General features: G+C 52.7%; 6 protein-coding genes across 6 annotated transcripts; 2 read left to right on the top strand and 4 right to left on the bottom strand.

The window, feature by feature from the left end:
- Positions 1 to 2: 2 nt before the first annotated feature.
- On the bottom strand, positions 3 to 1,415 carry BD324DRAFT_591908 (hypothetical protein). The gene is made up of 7 exons (XM_022013806.1): positions 1,314 to 1,415; positions 1,158 to 1,276; positions 854 to 1,119; positions 787 to 815; positions 435 to 752; positions 313 to 395; positions 3 to 273 (listed from the first exon to the last, which is right to left on the bottom strand). Exons 1-7 carry the CDS (start codon positions 1,386 to 1,388, stop codon positions 45 to 47), a joined length of 1,119 nt encoding a protein of 372 aa, XP_021869985.1. The 5' UTR covers positions 1,389 to 1,415; the 3' UTR covers positions 3 to 44.
- A 46-nt stretch (positions 1,416 to 1,461) lies between these two features.
- BD324DRAFT_629285 (hypothetical protein) lies at positions 1,462 to 3,216 on the bottom strand. Its single transcript, XM_022016189.1, has 5 exons — positions 2,854 to 3,216; positions 2,701 to 2,796; positions 2,066 to 2,661; positions 1,645 to 2,022; positions 1,462 to 1,591 (listed from the first exon to the last, which is right to left on the bottom strand). The coding sequence occupies exons 1-5, from the start codon at positions 2,999 to 3,001 to the stop codon at positions 1,487 to 1,489; spliced, it is 1,323 nt and encodes a 440-aa protein (XP_021869986.1). The 5' UTR covers positions 3,002 to 3,216; the 3' UTR covers positions 1,462 to 1,486.
- BD324DRAFT_629290 (hypothetical protein) lies at positions 3,190 to 5,973 on the bottom strand. Its single transcript, XM_022016190.1, has 12 exons — positions 5,729 to 5,973; positions 5,136 to 5,241; positions 5,070 to 5,099; positions 4,945 to 5,031; positions 4,793 to 4,908; positions 4,371 to 4,756; positions 4,221 to 4,332; positions 4,108 to 4,184; positions 3,923 to 4,072; positions 3,715 to 3,888; positions 3,465 to 3,679; positions 3,190 to 3,415 (listed from the first exon to the last, which is right to left on the bottom strand). Exons 1-12 carry the CDS (start codon positions 5,784 to 5,786, stop codon positions 3,298 to 3,300), a joined length of 1,629 nt encoding a protein of 542 aa, XP_021869987.1. The 5' UTR covers positions 5,787 to 5,973; the 3' UTR covers positions 3,190 to 3,297.
- Positions 5,974 to 6,117: 144 nt separating this feature from the next.
- BD324DRAFT_629294 (DNA-directed RNA polymerase III, subunit Rpc31) lies at positions 6,118 to 7,128 on the top strand. Its single transcript, XM_022016191.1, has 4 exons — positions 6,118 to 6,309; positions 6,361 to 6,763; positions 6,805 to 7,035; positions 7,078 to 7,128. The coding sequence occupies exons 1-4, from the start codon at positions 6,166 to 6,168 to the stop codon at positions 7,104 to 7,106; spliced, it is 807 nt and encodes a 268-aa protein (XP_021869988.1). The 5' UTR covers positions 6,118 to 6,165; the 3' UTR covers positions 7,107 to 7,128.
- An 81-nt stretch (positions 7,129 to 7,209) lies between these two features.
- BD324DRAFT_629297 (putative cobalamin synthesis protein) lies at positions 7,210 to 9,518 on the top strand. The gene is made up of 11 exons (XM_022016192.1): positions 7,210 to 7,512; positions 7,551 to 7,620; positions 7,659 to 7,731; positions 7,769 to 7,811; positions 7,851 to 8,140; positions 8,185 to 8,475; positions 8,513 to 8,912; positions 8,964 to 9,087; positions 9,128 to 9,234; positions 9,289 to 9,349; positions 9,386 to 9,518. Exons 1-11 carry the CDS (start codon positions 7,348 to 7,350, stop codon positions 9,478 to 9,480), a joined length of 1,719 nt encoding a protein of 572 aa, XP_021869989.1. The 5' UTR covers positions 7,210 to 7,347; the 3' UTR covers positions 9,481 to 9,518.
- A 75-nt stretch (positions 9,519 to 9,593) lies between these two features.
- Positions 9,594 to 12,963, bottom strand: BD324DRAFT_602357 (hypothetical protein; the record flags this gene model as incomplete). Its single annotated transcript, XM_022013943.1, has 9 exons — positions 12,337 to 12,963; positions 12,037 to 12,296; positions 11,892 to 11,999; positions 11,674 to 11,857; positions 11,417 to 11,638; positions 11,032 to 11,378; positions 10,778 to 10,994; positions 10,022 to 10,742; positions 9,594 to 9,973 (listed from the first exon to the last, which is right to left on the bottom strand). The coding sequence occupies exons 1-9, from the start codon at positions 12,910 to 12,912 to the stop codon at positions 9,594 to 9,596; spliced, it is 3,015 nt and encodes a 1,004-aa protein (XP_021869990.1). The 5' UTR covers positions 12,913 to 12,963.
- Positions 12,964 to 13,189: the final 226 nt, after the last annotated feature.

Raw genomic sequence — 13,189 nt, forward strand, 5'->3', positions numbered from 1 at the left:
TGTCCTCATTGATTGTATCATGCATACTTGGTATCTTGGCTGCATCAATCAACCAACGCGTTCATGATCATCTTTGCAAGCTTGATGTCGTTCTTCGCGTCTAGCGGTTTGGTCTTATAATCTTTACCGTTGACCACTGCGTCATAGAGTTCGTTTCGTTCCAGGGTGTATGGATCGACAAAAGTCGGTCGAATCGTCTCTTCAGAGTATCCACCCCCGTCTGGGAGCTGCTTCTGAATGGTGACCTTGATCGGCAGTCCCTTGACGTACGGTCTGCCTGTGAGCTGGAAGCTCACACTTGGGCTCACTCACGTATCGTATTGAACTTTGACCCGAGTATCGTTGGTGTAGACTTCGATATGAGCATCAAAAAACGCGACCTCGTCAATGGCCATCTATACATCAGCAACCAGTCAGCCATGGTTCATATTTACCTCGTAGTACGCTTTGAAGCCGTTGTAATCGAACAGAGCACTCCACCACCAGCAGTTTCCATCGTCTCCGGCAGTCCTTGTTGCGACGAGGCACTTCTCCGGCATGCCAATGACGTCTCGCATGGCGCTGAGATCATGGGAGCCTAGTGAGCCCAACAAGCTGAACGAGTGAAGGTTTCTTGAATCTTTGAGGCTTTCTGGACCCAGATTTTCGATCAAGTTCGATTCGGTGAGCTTTTGAATCTCCTTGCCTGCATCGGCTGGGTGGTCGGAGAAATACTCTTGATGCATTCCTGATTCCGACGTGAAGTAGCGATTCTGGCATCAGTAATCTGCACAAATAAAGGCCCACGTTTCCGATGATGTCTCTAACCCGGACGTCTGGCAGTCAGCGAACATTGAGCTCGAGATGTACCCACATTTAATGGTCTTTCCGTGAATGGCCTTCTTCAAGACCTCGAGAGCAGTCGCATACCGTCTCATGTACCCTATGAAGATGACCACCTTGTTCTTCACTCGAGCAGCTTCAATCGCATCTGCCTCAGCCTCAGTCTGAGCCATCGGCTTCTCCAGAAAGACATGTTTCCCGGCGTCCGCGCAAGCGATGGTATCGCGAGCATGGAGCTGGTCTTTGTGCAGAACAAAGACAATATCGATGGGTGTGTCAGATGCTAGCATGGACGAGCTGTGATCTTAGTGGGTGTCTCTGCTATCATGACTCACACTGAGTCGTACGTCCTCGGCACGTTGAACCGCTTTGAGCATAATTCCAATGACTGCTTGGAGACATCACATAGCGCTGTGACGTTGAAATGGTAAGACGCAACGGACAAGCTCGGCAACTGGGCTGCGTGAGCGAGAGCCATATTCCGAGCTCACCCAGACCACCTGTGCGACTTCTCCACAGCCTACGATGGCTGCATTGAGGACTTTGGTAGGTTTGGGAGTGGTCATGGTGAGTTGGGGCACAGTACGAATGAGAGATACCACGCTTTAATAGGTCGATGAACTCTATGTTCCGCATATTCTCCGGATATAATGCATATGAATGTCTAAAAGCTCTCTGCAGCATCGATCTCTTCAGGCGTCTTTCTCCTAGCAAAGACGTGGAAATGGGAGAAACCAGGTACACTCTGTAATCTTGGAGGATTGACAAACTGGCGACGATCATCTCAGCGTGCGAAGTAGTGTCAATCATCGATCGACTCACCCATAAACACTCCCATCCCCTTGGATCCCATAATCCAGCCACCATTTTCCCGACTTCTTTCCCACCACGACTTTCGTATGTGACACCTGCCCATTCCCTCATATCCTTGCCTGCGAAAGCCACATCCGCAGCGTACCAATCCCTGTTTTCCAGCTTTCCTATACTCTTCCTGCCTGGGTCTCCGGGGTCTGCAGGAGAAGGATATGAAAACAGCTTGGACGAGTTTCCAGCAGCAGAAGCCATGGCGGGAGTCATGGGGACTTGCCCTGTGAACGGTCTCAAAGGAGTCACGCCTGTGAATCCGCCGAGACCCTGTTCTTCTATCTGAGCCCAAGCTTTCGGATCATAGTCTACAAGCTCAGGATGCGCAATAGGGACCTAGTCCATCAGCTTTTGAAGCAGAGAAAATGTGTCGACTCACTCGACTCCAGACACAGTAATGCCTCGATCCGTATGGCGTATTGTATGGCCAATCATTGGGCAGCACTGCAAACTTTTCACTGTCCAGTCCCTGCTTCTCATCCCATTTAAGATAGACGGGCACTTCGTCCGCTTCCTCCTCGTCGTCATTGCTCGTATTGATTCCCTCTTCATGATCGGTCTCGTATGGTACAGGGCCAGAATCCTCGGTTGCGAATCTGGATCGTTGGTGAACCACTGGCGTAGCAACAGGTGTGGCTCTATGAGAAGACGTGTTGGACCTGATTGACCGAGATTTCTTCAATTTTCCATTCACGAGTTGAAGGCTCGCAAGACTGACGAATCCAGCGGATGTAGGTGTAGACGTCCCGCTTCCTGGAGTCGCTACGTGGCTTGCGTCCAATTGATCCAATGCTTTCTTGGTCAAGAGCTTATCGGGATCAGTCGAAATGGTCAAGTTCTTGATATCTGCCGGTGTGGGCATGACCAGCCCCGCTGTTTGAGTAGGCGACGATGAGATATCATACGTTCCAGATGGCTCGAAAGCGGGATCAGTCGGAGCATTCCAAGGTAGTCTAGCACGTGTGAGGTATTGTTCTGCTCCTCAGCTCCGTGCCAAAGTCGACAGTCACTCACCTGTAGAGCCGTACCTGGCCTTCTGACCCGTCATCCATTCAATGTACCTCGCCTGAAGAGCCTTGTTCCGCATCAGCTGCTCCAGGTCTCCAGATCCTGCACTCTCGTCAGAGACAAATACCTCCTTTCGGGCTGAAGTACCTCTGCACTCACTGACGATGGCCTTGAGCTCGCCCCACGTGAACATGCGTGGGAAGGCATCGAGCTCTGCCTGAGTGGGTATGCCCTTGATATGCGCTGGAGGAGGATGGACTTTGGGTCCAGGATACCGCGTGTCGCCATTGTAAATCACAGCCTCCATGATGGGAACGAAGTGGGCCCTTCCCGCGCTTTCCCTGAGAGATCCTTCTGTATGGCCACTGAGTCTGTATCCTCCCACTGCCTATACTTCGGCCTGCGCGGTCCTGTACGCGGTATCGGTAGTCAGTTCCCAGCGAACCTGCCAAGTGTCGAGGTCGGTCACCTCGGAACAATCGCCGACGTAAACAATTCGCGCCAATCTATCATACATCACCCCATCTCCTCAAAAAGACTAATAGTAATAAATTGGACTGGATTCGATGCGACAGGCTATTAAATCATCATACAAAAGACCTCTCATGTCGACTTGAGCGATTTGAGACGCTCGACCTCCTCAGCGACAGCTTGTTTACCTGCCTCGCTCAATCGAGGACGACCATCCTCCCAATCATGCTCAAAGAATCGAGATTGGAATCTGGTTCAACACGTCAGTGGCGCTTCTGGGACGTAGCCTCCCGACTAACTCGACACCATCTGCTTTCCGCTTCGCAGCTGCATCTCTCTGCCGTTGTTCGATGATCTGTTTCTGCTTGGTCGCTTCGCCCCAATTCTTGGCGAGCAATGAGGTAGTCACCGGGTCCCAGAATTTTCTCGATTCTTGAGGGTCTTGTTCTGCAAGCGGCCGAACTTGTTTCGGTATCAAGGCCAGAGCATCAATGTCTAATAGGATTTTCCATTCCTGAAGAGTCAGCTGAAGTCGCATCAACCATTTACCTTCTCTCCTTTGAGCTTGTATTTGAGCTGCTTCATCCAACATCCTTCGATATAAGCCACAATGTTGTCTGAGGGGATCTGTTTGGCCTTGGTCCAGGATAGTTCGGTTTCGTTGTCAACTTCATAGCGGTAGATTACGCCATCCACTGCGAAACGAGGACGCCCAATCCAGGACTGGATGTCAGGACGATTCGACCGACTAGCTTACTTCATCTTTATAGTCCAAAACCGCGCGCAGCTTTGTCTTCTTGTTATCCCCACCCGAGCATGTTATCGAGATTTGATCAGAGATGGTACCGTAGTAAGACCCTTTCAGGATTCCGTTGACTTGAGCGGCAGGATGCGTGATGTGATATTCCTATGTGTCAGCCCGCCGATCAGCCGTCGGCTCACTTCTCCCTTGCCCGGGCCTTCGCGATTCAGCTTGAGGAAAAGGCCCTTGTTGCTAGGGCCTGGTCCAACCTTGACCGCTGACTGTGAGCTGATTCAGAAGACGCCGTACTCACACATGCCAGACACCTTGGCCAAGATTTGGTCCATGCAAACCATTTCCAAGCCCTTCTCAGGGCAGGCATAATAAGCGGCAGAGACGGGTGGGTGATGGGAAATTTGTTCACACTGCCGCCATCAGCTGGATTTCCCTCTTCCAAACTCACCAGGAACACCACTGTGACCTTTTCCGACTCCACGACACCCGCATCACTATCCGCCTCAATCTCCTCGCCGGGACCCGGGATGGCTCGATTGAGATTGGGTGACGGGGGATGTTCGAGCGGCAGTCCACGTGCGTTTGTCTTGAGGTTTGGTAGGCTTGGCTTTTTAGACGTGCTGGAACCGATCGAGACGACTGAGCTGGTTTCGCTGTTCAGCTTGCCTCCATCTTGGGGCCGTAAGACTGGCGTCGTCCATCCACTTCCGCCCTGACCACCGTAGGCTGGTTCACCGGCGAGAGGGACATGGATATGGGTGCGGACAATGGGTTCTTTGGTGGCTTTGTCAATCAAGAGAGGTGGTAGTCTCCAGGAGCATCTAAAGTGTTCCCCTGATTGTGAGCATGAGCTCCTGCGGATGTGCCTACCCAAGGCCGAGTTGTATGGTTTACCCAATCTCGCCCGGACGAATTTCAGCTCCTTACTGAATGAGAATCGCAGGACAGCCAACATCCTTTCCAGCTCGTCTTGAGGGTCACCGACACTGTCCGTCAGTCTTGAACCCCTTGAGCGGACTCACGCAGCAAAAATGTCAGCCCGGTCGAGATACTGCCAGTACTCCAGATTAGGGATGGGCTCAAGGAGGGAGGCAGGCAGTGACAACCGTCTGGTCGGGTTAGTTTCTGATTGCAGGCTCAATCTCACAAATTGGCTACATCCTTGACACCAACGAGTCTGTTCTTCAGCAAAGCCCTTGTGAGATTCGCTTACCTTCTCAGGAGTCCCATCAGGATCTTGAGTTTACTCTCCTCCCCACCACCACCGACTTCCGGCAACGTAGCCGGGGCTCCTGATTCATCTGTAAACTCTTGGATGACTGAGGGACCACGTGCGTGGGGTTACCAGGCGAAATTGGGAGTGAGTCGCGTTGAGCAGGCGCACAGCGAGTCGGGATGAGGAGGATGAGAAAATGTTCATTGCAGCATGGGGTGGTTGTTGAGGATGCCGGAGAATGAGAACGGCGATGCGGACATCGTGATCAGGACCGGCGATAAAGGAGAGAAAGACAACGGATCAGCTTGGCGTACTTCTGACCGCAAACACGAGACTGGGGAGGCAAAAGTAGATATGCAGATGGGATCTAGAGATGAATCCAGCTGCGGGATGACCAGATAGCATGACAAGAAGGACGGCGCTAGATAGCTTCCAGGGTCTCAAAAAAGGGCAATATCAACCCGACTGAAAACCTAGCAGCCAAAGTGGATGACGGCAAGCCTGACCGATCGAGCTGTACCGAGGGGTTCCAGAACCAGTCTGTTGACCTTGTCGCGCAACTCCCCTCGCCAGCCGGAACTTGAACTCACCTGAATCATCGTCGGTTGGGATCCCTGCGAGAGAGTCGGCATTCTTGCCGTTTCCCATGGTGTCGCCAGGGAAGGGTGATGTGAGGGTACGAGGGCGATGGGAAGGACAAGTAAAACGGCAGAGAGATGAGAAGGCAGAGGATTGGACGCTGTCGATGCTCAAGATGTACCAAGCTTGGTCGATGGCTTTTGACAGAGATGGGAGTGTCAATGAGTGAGTGAGTGAGAGAGGGAGAGACACACACAACCCGAGGAGGGGGGAGGAGTTGATCTGATTTTAGCGACAGACTGAGACGTCATACTCTGCGGACATTTCTAATGGCATTAGAACGTGAAAGCTAATGACCCTGTCGTCAAATCCTAATTCGGCTATTCACGCTGTTCGTCCGATCGAATTTTGACCTCCTTCATTCATCTTTTAAACTGCAGCGGTGGTCATGTCTAGAGGTCGAGGTAGAGGTAGAGGGGGTGGGCTAGGAGGAGGAGCGGGCTTCCAACTACCAGAACATAGCACGCTGAACAGGGCGCAGTGGATAGAGGCGTTGAGAGAGCCTACAAAAAATGGTGGCATGCTATACCCAGTGAGTCCAGCATCACCTGCCAACTTTTACTGATCTGCGCCGCCCGTACAGCCCTTGGATCCGGAAAGAGAAGTGGCTCAGCTCCGGCACCCGAAGGATAGAGAAGAGAGATTGGTGGAGACGACACAGGAGATGTACCTTACGCTCGCGAATGGGATCATGCTCGAGAACGGGACGAGAGCAGGCGCACCTTGGCGAGTGAAGAGTGAAAGGAAATCTGTCGGCATAGGTGAGTTTCAGGCTCGAGCGCTTAGTCTGAGTGGTGTCTCAGAGATCGAGACGTTCTCGGGGAGGATACGGGACCAGCAGAGTCAGGCGGAATCGTCGATAGCAGGGAACAGATTTGATCCTCAGAAGCTTTATCTCAACAAGGCTTACTTCCCACCGTCACTGTGGACCGATGCGTTTGAGAGTGATGGGCTTGCGCCCGGGAAGCGTCGAGCGGCAAACAAGGGTGGGTCACCCCCGGAAGGTCAGTACTAACATGTTCTGCAGATGGGGTGAAGAAGAAGAAACGGATAGACAGTGATGGTGAGGAAGAAGAAAAGATGGAACAGGAGGTAAGGTATCGAACCATGTACAGTGAACTCAAACTGCAGGAAGGATCGCCGGCACCTTCGAGCCAGGACGACGAATTCGACTTTGAGGATGAGAGTGATCACCAGGACTATGATGCAAATTACTTTGATAACGGTGAAGGGGATGACGATTCTGGCGGAGAAGAAGGTGAGCCTGCAAAGAAGAGCATTGACCGCTGACTTGTCGTAGAAGAAGGCGGCGGAGGCTTTGACGATTGACATGCATAACGTTGACGACCCCCAGACCCTTCATACCTTATTCACTCTGCACGTGGATCTTTTCGAGGTAGCTTGCTGATGGTACTGAGCTGATTGACCGGTCGGGTCCACTCGCGTGGTCTATCCACCTTGGGACCATTTTGACCCGTGAGTCCTCTCATGGGTCAAAAGGTCAGACGAGCTCGTGCCTCGAGAGAAACTTTCAATTTCACTCCACTGACCTGATTTCAACTCCTATACCATGTCCCCAGTAGCTACTGATATTGCCAAAGACACTCGACTGCCAGTGACCCTTTTGTCGGGATTTCTGGGCTCTGGCAAGACGACCTTGCTCAGTAACATTCTCAAATCGAAAGATCACGGCCTAAAATGCGCCGTGATCGTCAACGACATGGGAGCGCTCAATGTGGGTCTCACCAGGGGTCTGCCCCTACTGATGATCAGATCGATGCGGCTCTGGTCAAGAATCACAAATTGACCAGGACAGACGAAAAAGTCGTCCAGATGCAAAATGGCAAGTGCCACTCCGCAAATGTCGGCTGATCGTGGCAGGGTGCATCTGCTGTACACTCCGAGCGGATTTGCTGGAAGAGGTTGCGACTTTAGCAGAGCAGGGTGCTTTCGAGTGAGCAGAGCACTGTATACCTGACTAAGACTCGTAGCTATCTCTTGATTGAGAGCTCCGGTATATCTGAGCCCATACAGGTGAGACACGTCAGACCTCAGGAGACTGATTGACCGCAGGTCGCCGAGACGTTTACGACTGAATTTGCCGAGTCCATTGACCCTACGACGTCCGTTCAAGAGATTGCCGAAGCGCTAGTGGATGACAAGGAGCCTGATGCGACCCCGGAAAGCAAGATGAAGCTTGCAAAACTCATTGCAGACGGCGGATTAAGCAAAGTGGCGAGACTGGACACTTGTGTCTCCGTCGTGGATTGTACGACATTTTTTGGAGATTTTGATACGACGGATTTCCTCACGGATCGACATGAGGATGTAGATCCAGAAGATGAGCGGAACATTACGGATCTGTACGTCGGAAGTCGGTGACTGACAGTACTGATGTCAAATTCAGGTTGACGGACCAGATTGAATTCGCCAATGTCATCCTGCTCAACAAGACTGATGCCGTCCCGTCCAAAGAAGTGAACAATGTCGAAGCACTCGTACGAAAGCTCAATCCCGACGCTCGAATCTTTCGAACGCAATACTCAAGCGTACCTCTGCAGGAGATTCTCAATACGGGAACATTTGACTTTGCCAAAGCGTCTTTTAGTGCCGGTTGGCTGCAGTCTTTGCGAGATGCTTCTGAGTATGTGGAGAAGGATGGTAAGAAGATGATGATCCCGAAGCCAGAGACGGAAGAGTGAGTGGCGCGGTCCGCACCGGGCTAATGAAGCAAGGTACGGAATCTCCTCGTTCGTGTTCTCGGCCCGACGACCTTTTCATCCTAAGCGTCTTTGGGAAGTACTGGAGGATTCATTCTGTATACTCCAAGGCAGTCCAGATGAAGATGACGAGGACGAGGATGAGGATGAGGATGAGATTGGAGGAGATGCCGATGCTGAAGAATCTCATGAGGATGGAGACATCGAGATCGATGGAGACAAAGATGGACCCTCCGTCAAGGACACCAAAGCTCAAGTCCGAGCCAGATTGCTGGAGGAAAAGGCCAAAATGAATCTACCCGCCAAAGTCGAGTCGAAACGAAAGTCCCCACTATGGAAGGGAGTCTTACGCTCCAAAGGGTTCGTCTGGATGGCCACGAGGCCAAGCGTCCATGGAGAATGGTCTCAAGCGGGTGTAAGTCGACCTCGTCGACTTGACGTGGTTTTGAAGGCTGACAGGGACCAGGTTATGTTCACGTTGACGGGTGGTGGACCCTGGATGTGCGAAGTGCCTGAAGATGAATGGCCTACGGACTCGGATGAGATAAAGGAACAGATCAGGTCGGACTTTGAGGGCGAATGGGGTGATCGTGAGAACCATTTTGTGGATGTTGGCTGATCATCCCCCAGGGCGACAAGAGATCGTATTCATTGGACAAAGTATAGACCAAACGGCTCTCGTTAAGGCACTCAATGATGCATTGTTGGATGACTCTGAGTGGAGAATGTGGGAACGAGTGAGTGACGGGCGACTTTGGCGAGGCCTTGTTGACGCTGAATGTGCGTGCCAGACCATGAAATCCCGCCGTCCGATGGAGAAGAAACTCGAGCGACTGTACGATCTTTTTGACGGTGAGTTGTGGCGATCTTACGCCTAGCTAATGGTAGATGGCTGGGAGGACTGGCCGGATATGGCCGAAGATGATGATGAGCATGGCCATGATCACTCGCATCACGTAGCGAAGAGGCAAAAGTCGGAATGATAGATACTTGTGCCACCTTGTGCATGCAACGCTACATATCATTCACTCGCATCACGTAGCGAAGAGGCAAAAGTCGGAATGATAGATACTTGTGCCACCTTGTGCATGCAACGCTACATATCATTCGCCCAATCATCGTCGTCGACGTGGCCGACTTGTCCAGTCACATGTTGGCCAGTCATCGGGACACGCGGGGCTGAACTTGGAGCGGCAGTAGTAGAAGCGATGGACGGACCGGATACGCTGGTGGGCACTGTGGGGGGCTTTGGATTCCAAGGGGAGACTTTTGGTCCAGTCTTCAAATTTGCCAATCCACCGAGGTTAGGTCTTGGCGGAGGTGGTGTGGCTGCTGCGGACAACAGAGGACTAGGGATACGAGTGTCGACTCGACGGCGGATCTGGACCGATCGAACAGGTTCCTGATCGATGAGTTCCCGACCGAGACGATAGACGTCTGCCAGTGACATGACAAATGTCCGCTTGGACAGCGGCACTGCTGGCGTAAGCGACGAAATCTGAAGATACAAGGAGCCCAGCTCACTATGTGGAAGGATCATCGTCTGACGTGAACTCTTGAAAAAATCTGAGAATGTCGTTTCGACCATTTTGACAAAGCTGTGATTCGCAATGGCAAATGACTTCAACTCGGGTGCCCATTCCTCAGCAGGCTTTTCCTTGGGTTGGATCCCAAGCGCATCGGCCAATCTTGCGTTCCGTTGTCGGACAGCGCACTCAGAGTTGCACTTTAGAGAGACGGCTTCCCGACTCGATGGATTCGAGGTGCTAGCTCCGCATGATGTTCTCGTTCGTAGATGACCACAGGAGCATGACTGAGTAACAATGGCCAAGCATGAGTCAGTCTCGGGGCACTTGGCCGGCGCATGGCACGCAGCTGTGCATGGGTGGCGGCAGATCTTTTTGGGCTTGTTACACACTTGCGTGCAGGGATCGCATTCGCCAGGTCGATGACATTTCTTGTCACATCGATGGTACCCGCACTCGAGAAGTTCGCCACAGGGTTGACCACAGGAGACTTTTTCCTGAGAGCATCGGATGTTCTTCACGGCCGGATCCTTACCACAGGCACATGGCTTGGTGGTCAGGAATGGACAGGGCGGGCAGATGGGCTGCTCATGGCACGGATGAGCCGTACGTGGATGCCCGCAGGCAGGTGGATCCCTCGCGCAGGGATATGGACAGCTGATGGTAGTTCCGCAAGCGACCGGAGGGTAGATCACAGTCCGTCCGCAGTGGCAGATGAGCTAAAGTCAGCGATGATATCGACATGGCATCTCACCTCGTCGTAAGATGCCTCAAGACAGCGTCCACATGATCCCTTGTGGTCTTTCTTCGTACACGTGTGGAGGCCGCAACTGAGTAGCTTTCCACAGACAAGGGGACACTCGTGTAAGTCGTCCTCTTCGACTAAGAAAGCTTCGTCTACGGGTCTCTTCTTCTTCTTCGCTTGCCAAGACAGGGGACAGCACACACGCGCACATTGATGACGACCGCAGCTAGACCGTCAGGGAGCGAACCAGCGTAATAACTCACTTTCTTAATGCCTTGCAGACTCTCTCACAGGTAATGTCCTCACCTAAAGCTACTTTATCACGCAGCTCATCGCAGGGGACGACGAGCATGCTCTCCCCGCACCGACATGGACGGACGACCTGCTCGTGACACGGAGGGCAGTCGCCCGCATGACACTGCTTGGGACAAGGATGACCACATGGGCGCGATCTGGGGCATTGATTCTTGCATGTCGGAACAGGGGCCATACAATCTGGGCGGGGTGGTGCATCGAGCTGAGACAGCGGAGTTGAGCCGCACGGGCAAGTGGTTACCACAGCCGGAGACATCGGACAGACGAGCGGGTGTAGTGGGTGAGGATGACATGGCTGAAAGTCAATTTGAGCCGTCCAAAGGGGGGACTCACTTCTGGACAAGCATGAATGTTACAATCGTAGAACCCATCACAGGGACGTTTGCAGGAGAATCGACCGGCCCAATGCTTCTCCACACCATCCTCGACTGCCGCGCATTGCTTATCGTCCTTTCGCTGCCAACCACAGGCTACCTCCTTGGTGTCCTTGCCGCAATAGCATGTGACAGTTTCTCTCTCAGCGCAGGGAGAGCAAGGACCATGGTGACACAGTTGCTAGGCGTCAGGGGACAACTGCGGTAGTGACTCACCTCGCATGCGTGATCTCGATTCCCGCAATTCCGATCTCGACCGCAAGTCTCGTCGCAAAATGGAGACAACGCTGCATTGTTCGAGGTGGCCAAAGCGCACTTGACGGTGAGGGGTGTGTTATGGGATGGGCAAGGGACGATGAGTGCGACTTGGCATGGTGGACACGGTCCGGGATGACATGGTCTGGTGTCAATAGAGTCGAGAAAGGGCAGCTTACAATGGGCAAGCGTGGCTGCACCCGGGGCGTGGGCGGGAGCAAAGCTCGCCACATGAGTGAGGTGCTGACGAGATGGTTGGAGGGGATGACAGACGGCCACAGAAGCATCTGACGTGTCAGCACAGAAGTGCAAGCTCACACTCACCGGTAACCTCCGACTCTCTCGGTACGTCGCTTTTGACATCCTGGGCATCTCCAGCTGACCTCTTCATCCTCTTTGCCAAATGCGATCAAGCGTTCCTTCTCCTCCGTCAAGCTTCGATTTGCCCAATCGCGGATACAGTTCAGGTGGAATGGAGTATAACAGGCGGTGTAGTGATTTGGATTATCATCTGATGGCTCTGGTGGTCGATCGGGTGGGGCGCAAGCCCAGATAGGTTGAGATGGTGTAATGGCATTAAAGCACTGGTTTATGTAAACCCAAATCTCGTGAACCGTTACTCACTATCGGACACTCGATGAACGGTTTGGATTTCAGCCCTCGAGTGAGCTTGGAAATCCAGTCATCCTTTTCATCCTGCTTTGCTCGTCGACTCTTTCTAAGATTCGGTGGGTCAGACGCAGTGTCAACGTCAGACTCGGTGGTCAACTTTGTTTGCTTGTCGAAGGCCGCACGACGGGAGGAGACTGGAGTCTGACTTGGCTTGGTCCTGGGATGGCGTGGACGTTGATGTTGACGTTTAGCTTCACCTTCGGACTGAGGTCGAGATGCAGGGGACTCGGATCTGCTGACTGGTTGGCTGATGGAAGGCTGCCCAGGAGCAAAAGTAGCGGCCGTAGGGTTGAGAGCGCTGGGTTTTGAAACTGGTTCTACCTTTCGAGGCTGAGCGGGGCGTCGAGGCTTCGATCGTTCGTCACCGTTCGCGTGCTGTGGAGGTCGAGGCTTGCCTCTGTTGCTCCTACCTCTACCTCTGGAAGAGGAGGTTTGACCAGCGGCGGAAGGTTGCGGAGCTGCGCCATCAGTGAGATATGCGCCGTCACCTGGGAGAGGTCTAGAAGATGAGCTTGCAGCAGTGCTCATGGTCGTGTCGAATTGAACTTGATTGCTGAGTGAGCAAGAGGCTGTATCTCGTCGATCGACTGAAAATATCCACAGCTATGCGATTTGCCGAAAACTTCGGATCCGAAAAGTTCGGTTGGGTGGCAAAATTCCAAAAATGGAGCGGCGAGCAGTTGTGGCGAACATCCAGTGTGGCTCCTGGCAATTGGAGTGCATGAAACAGCGACGCAACCTGGAACAACGGATCGTCAGAACATGACTGGAGGGATATAAAGAGCTGGCTTTGATTGCTTGCTGA

This window comes from Kockovaella imperatae (genome assembly GCF_002102565.1).
Source record: "Kockovaella imperatae strain NRRL Y-17943 chromosome Unknown BD324scaffold_9, whole genome shotgun sequence".
In the NCBI taxonomy this organism is placed as follows: Eukaryota; Fungi; Basidiomycota; class Tremellomycetes; order Tremellales; family Cuniculitremaceae; genus Kockovaella; species Kockovaella imperatae.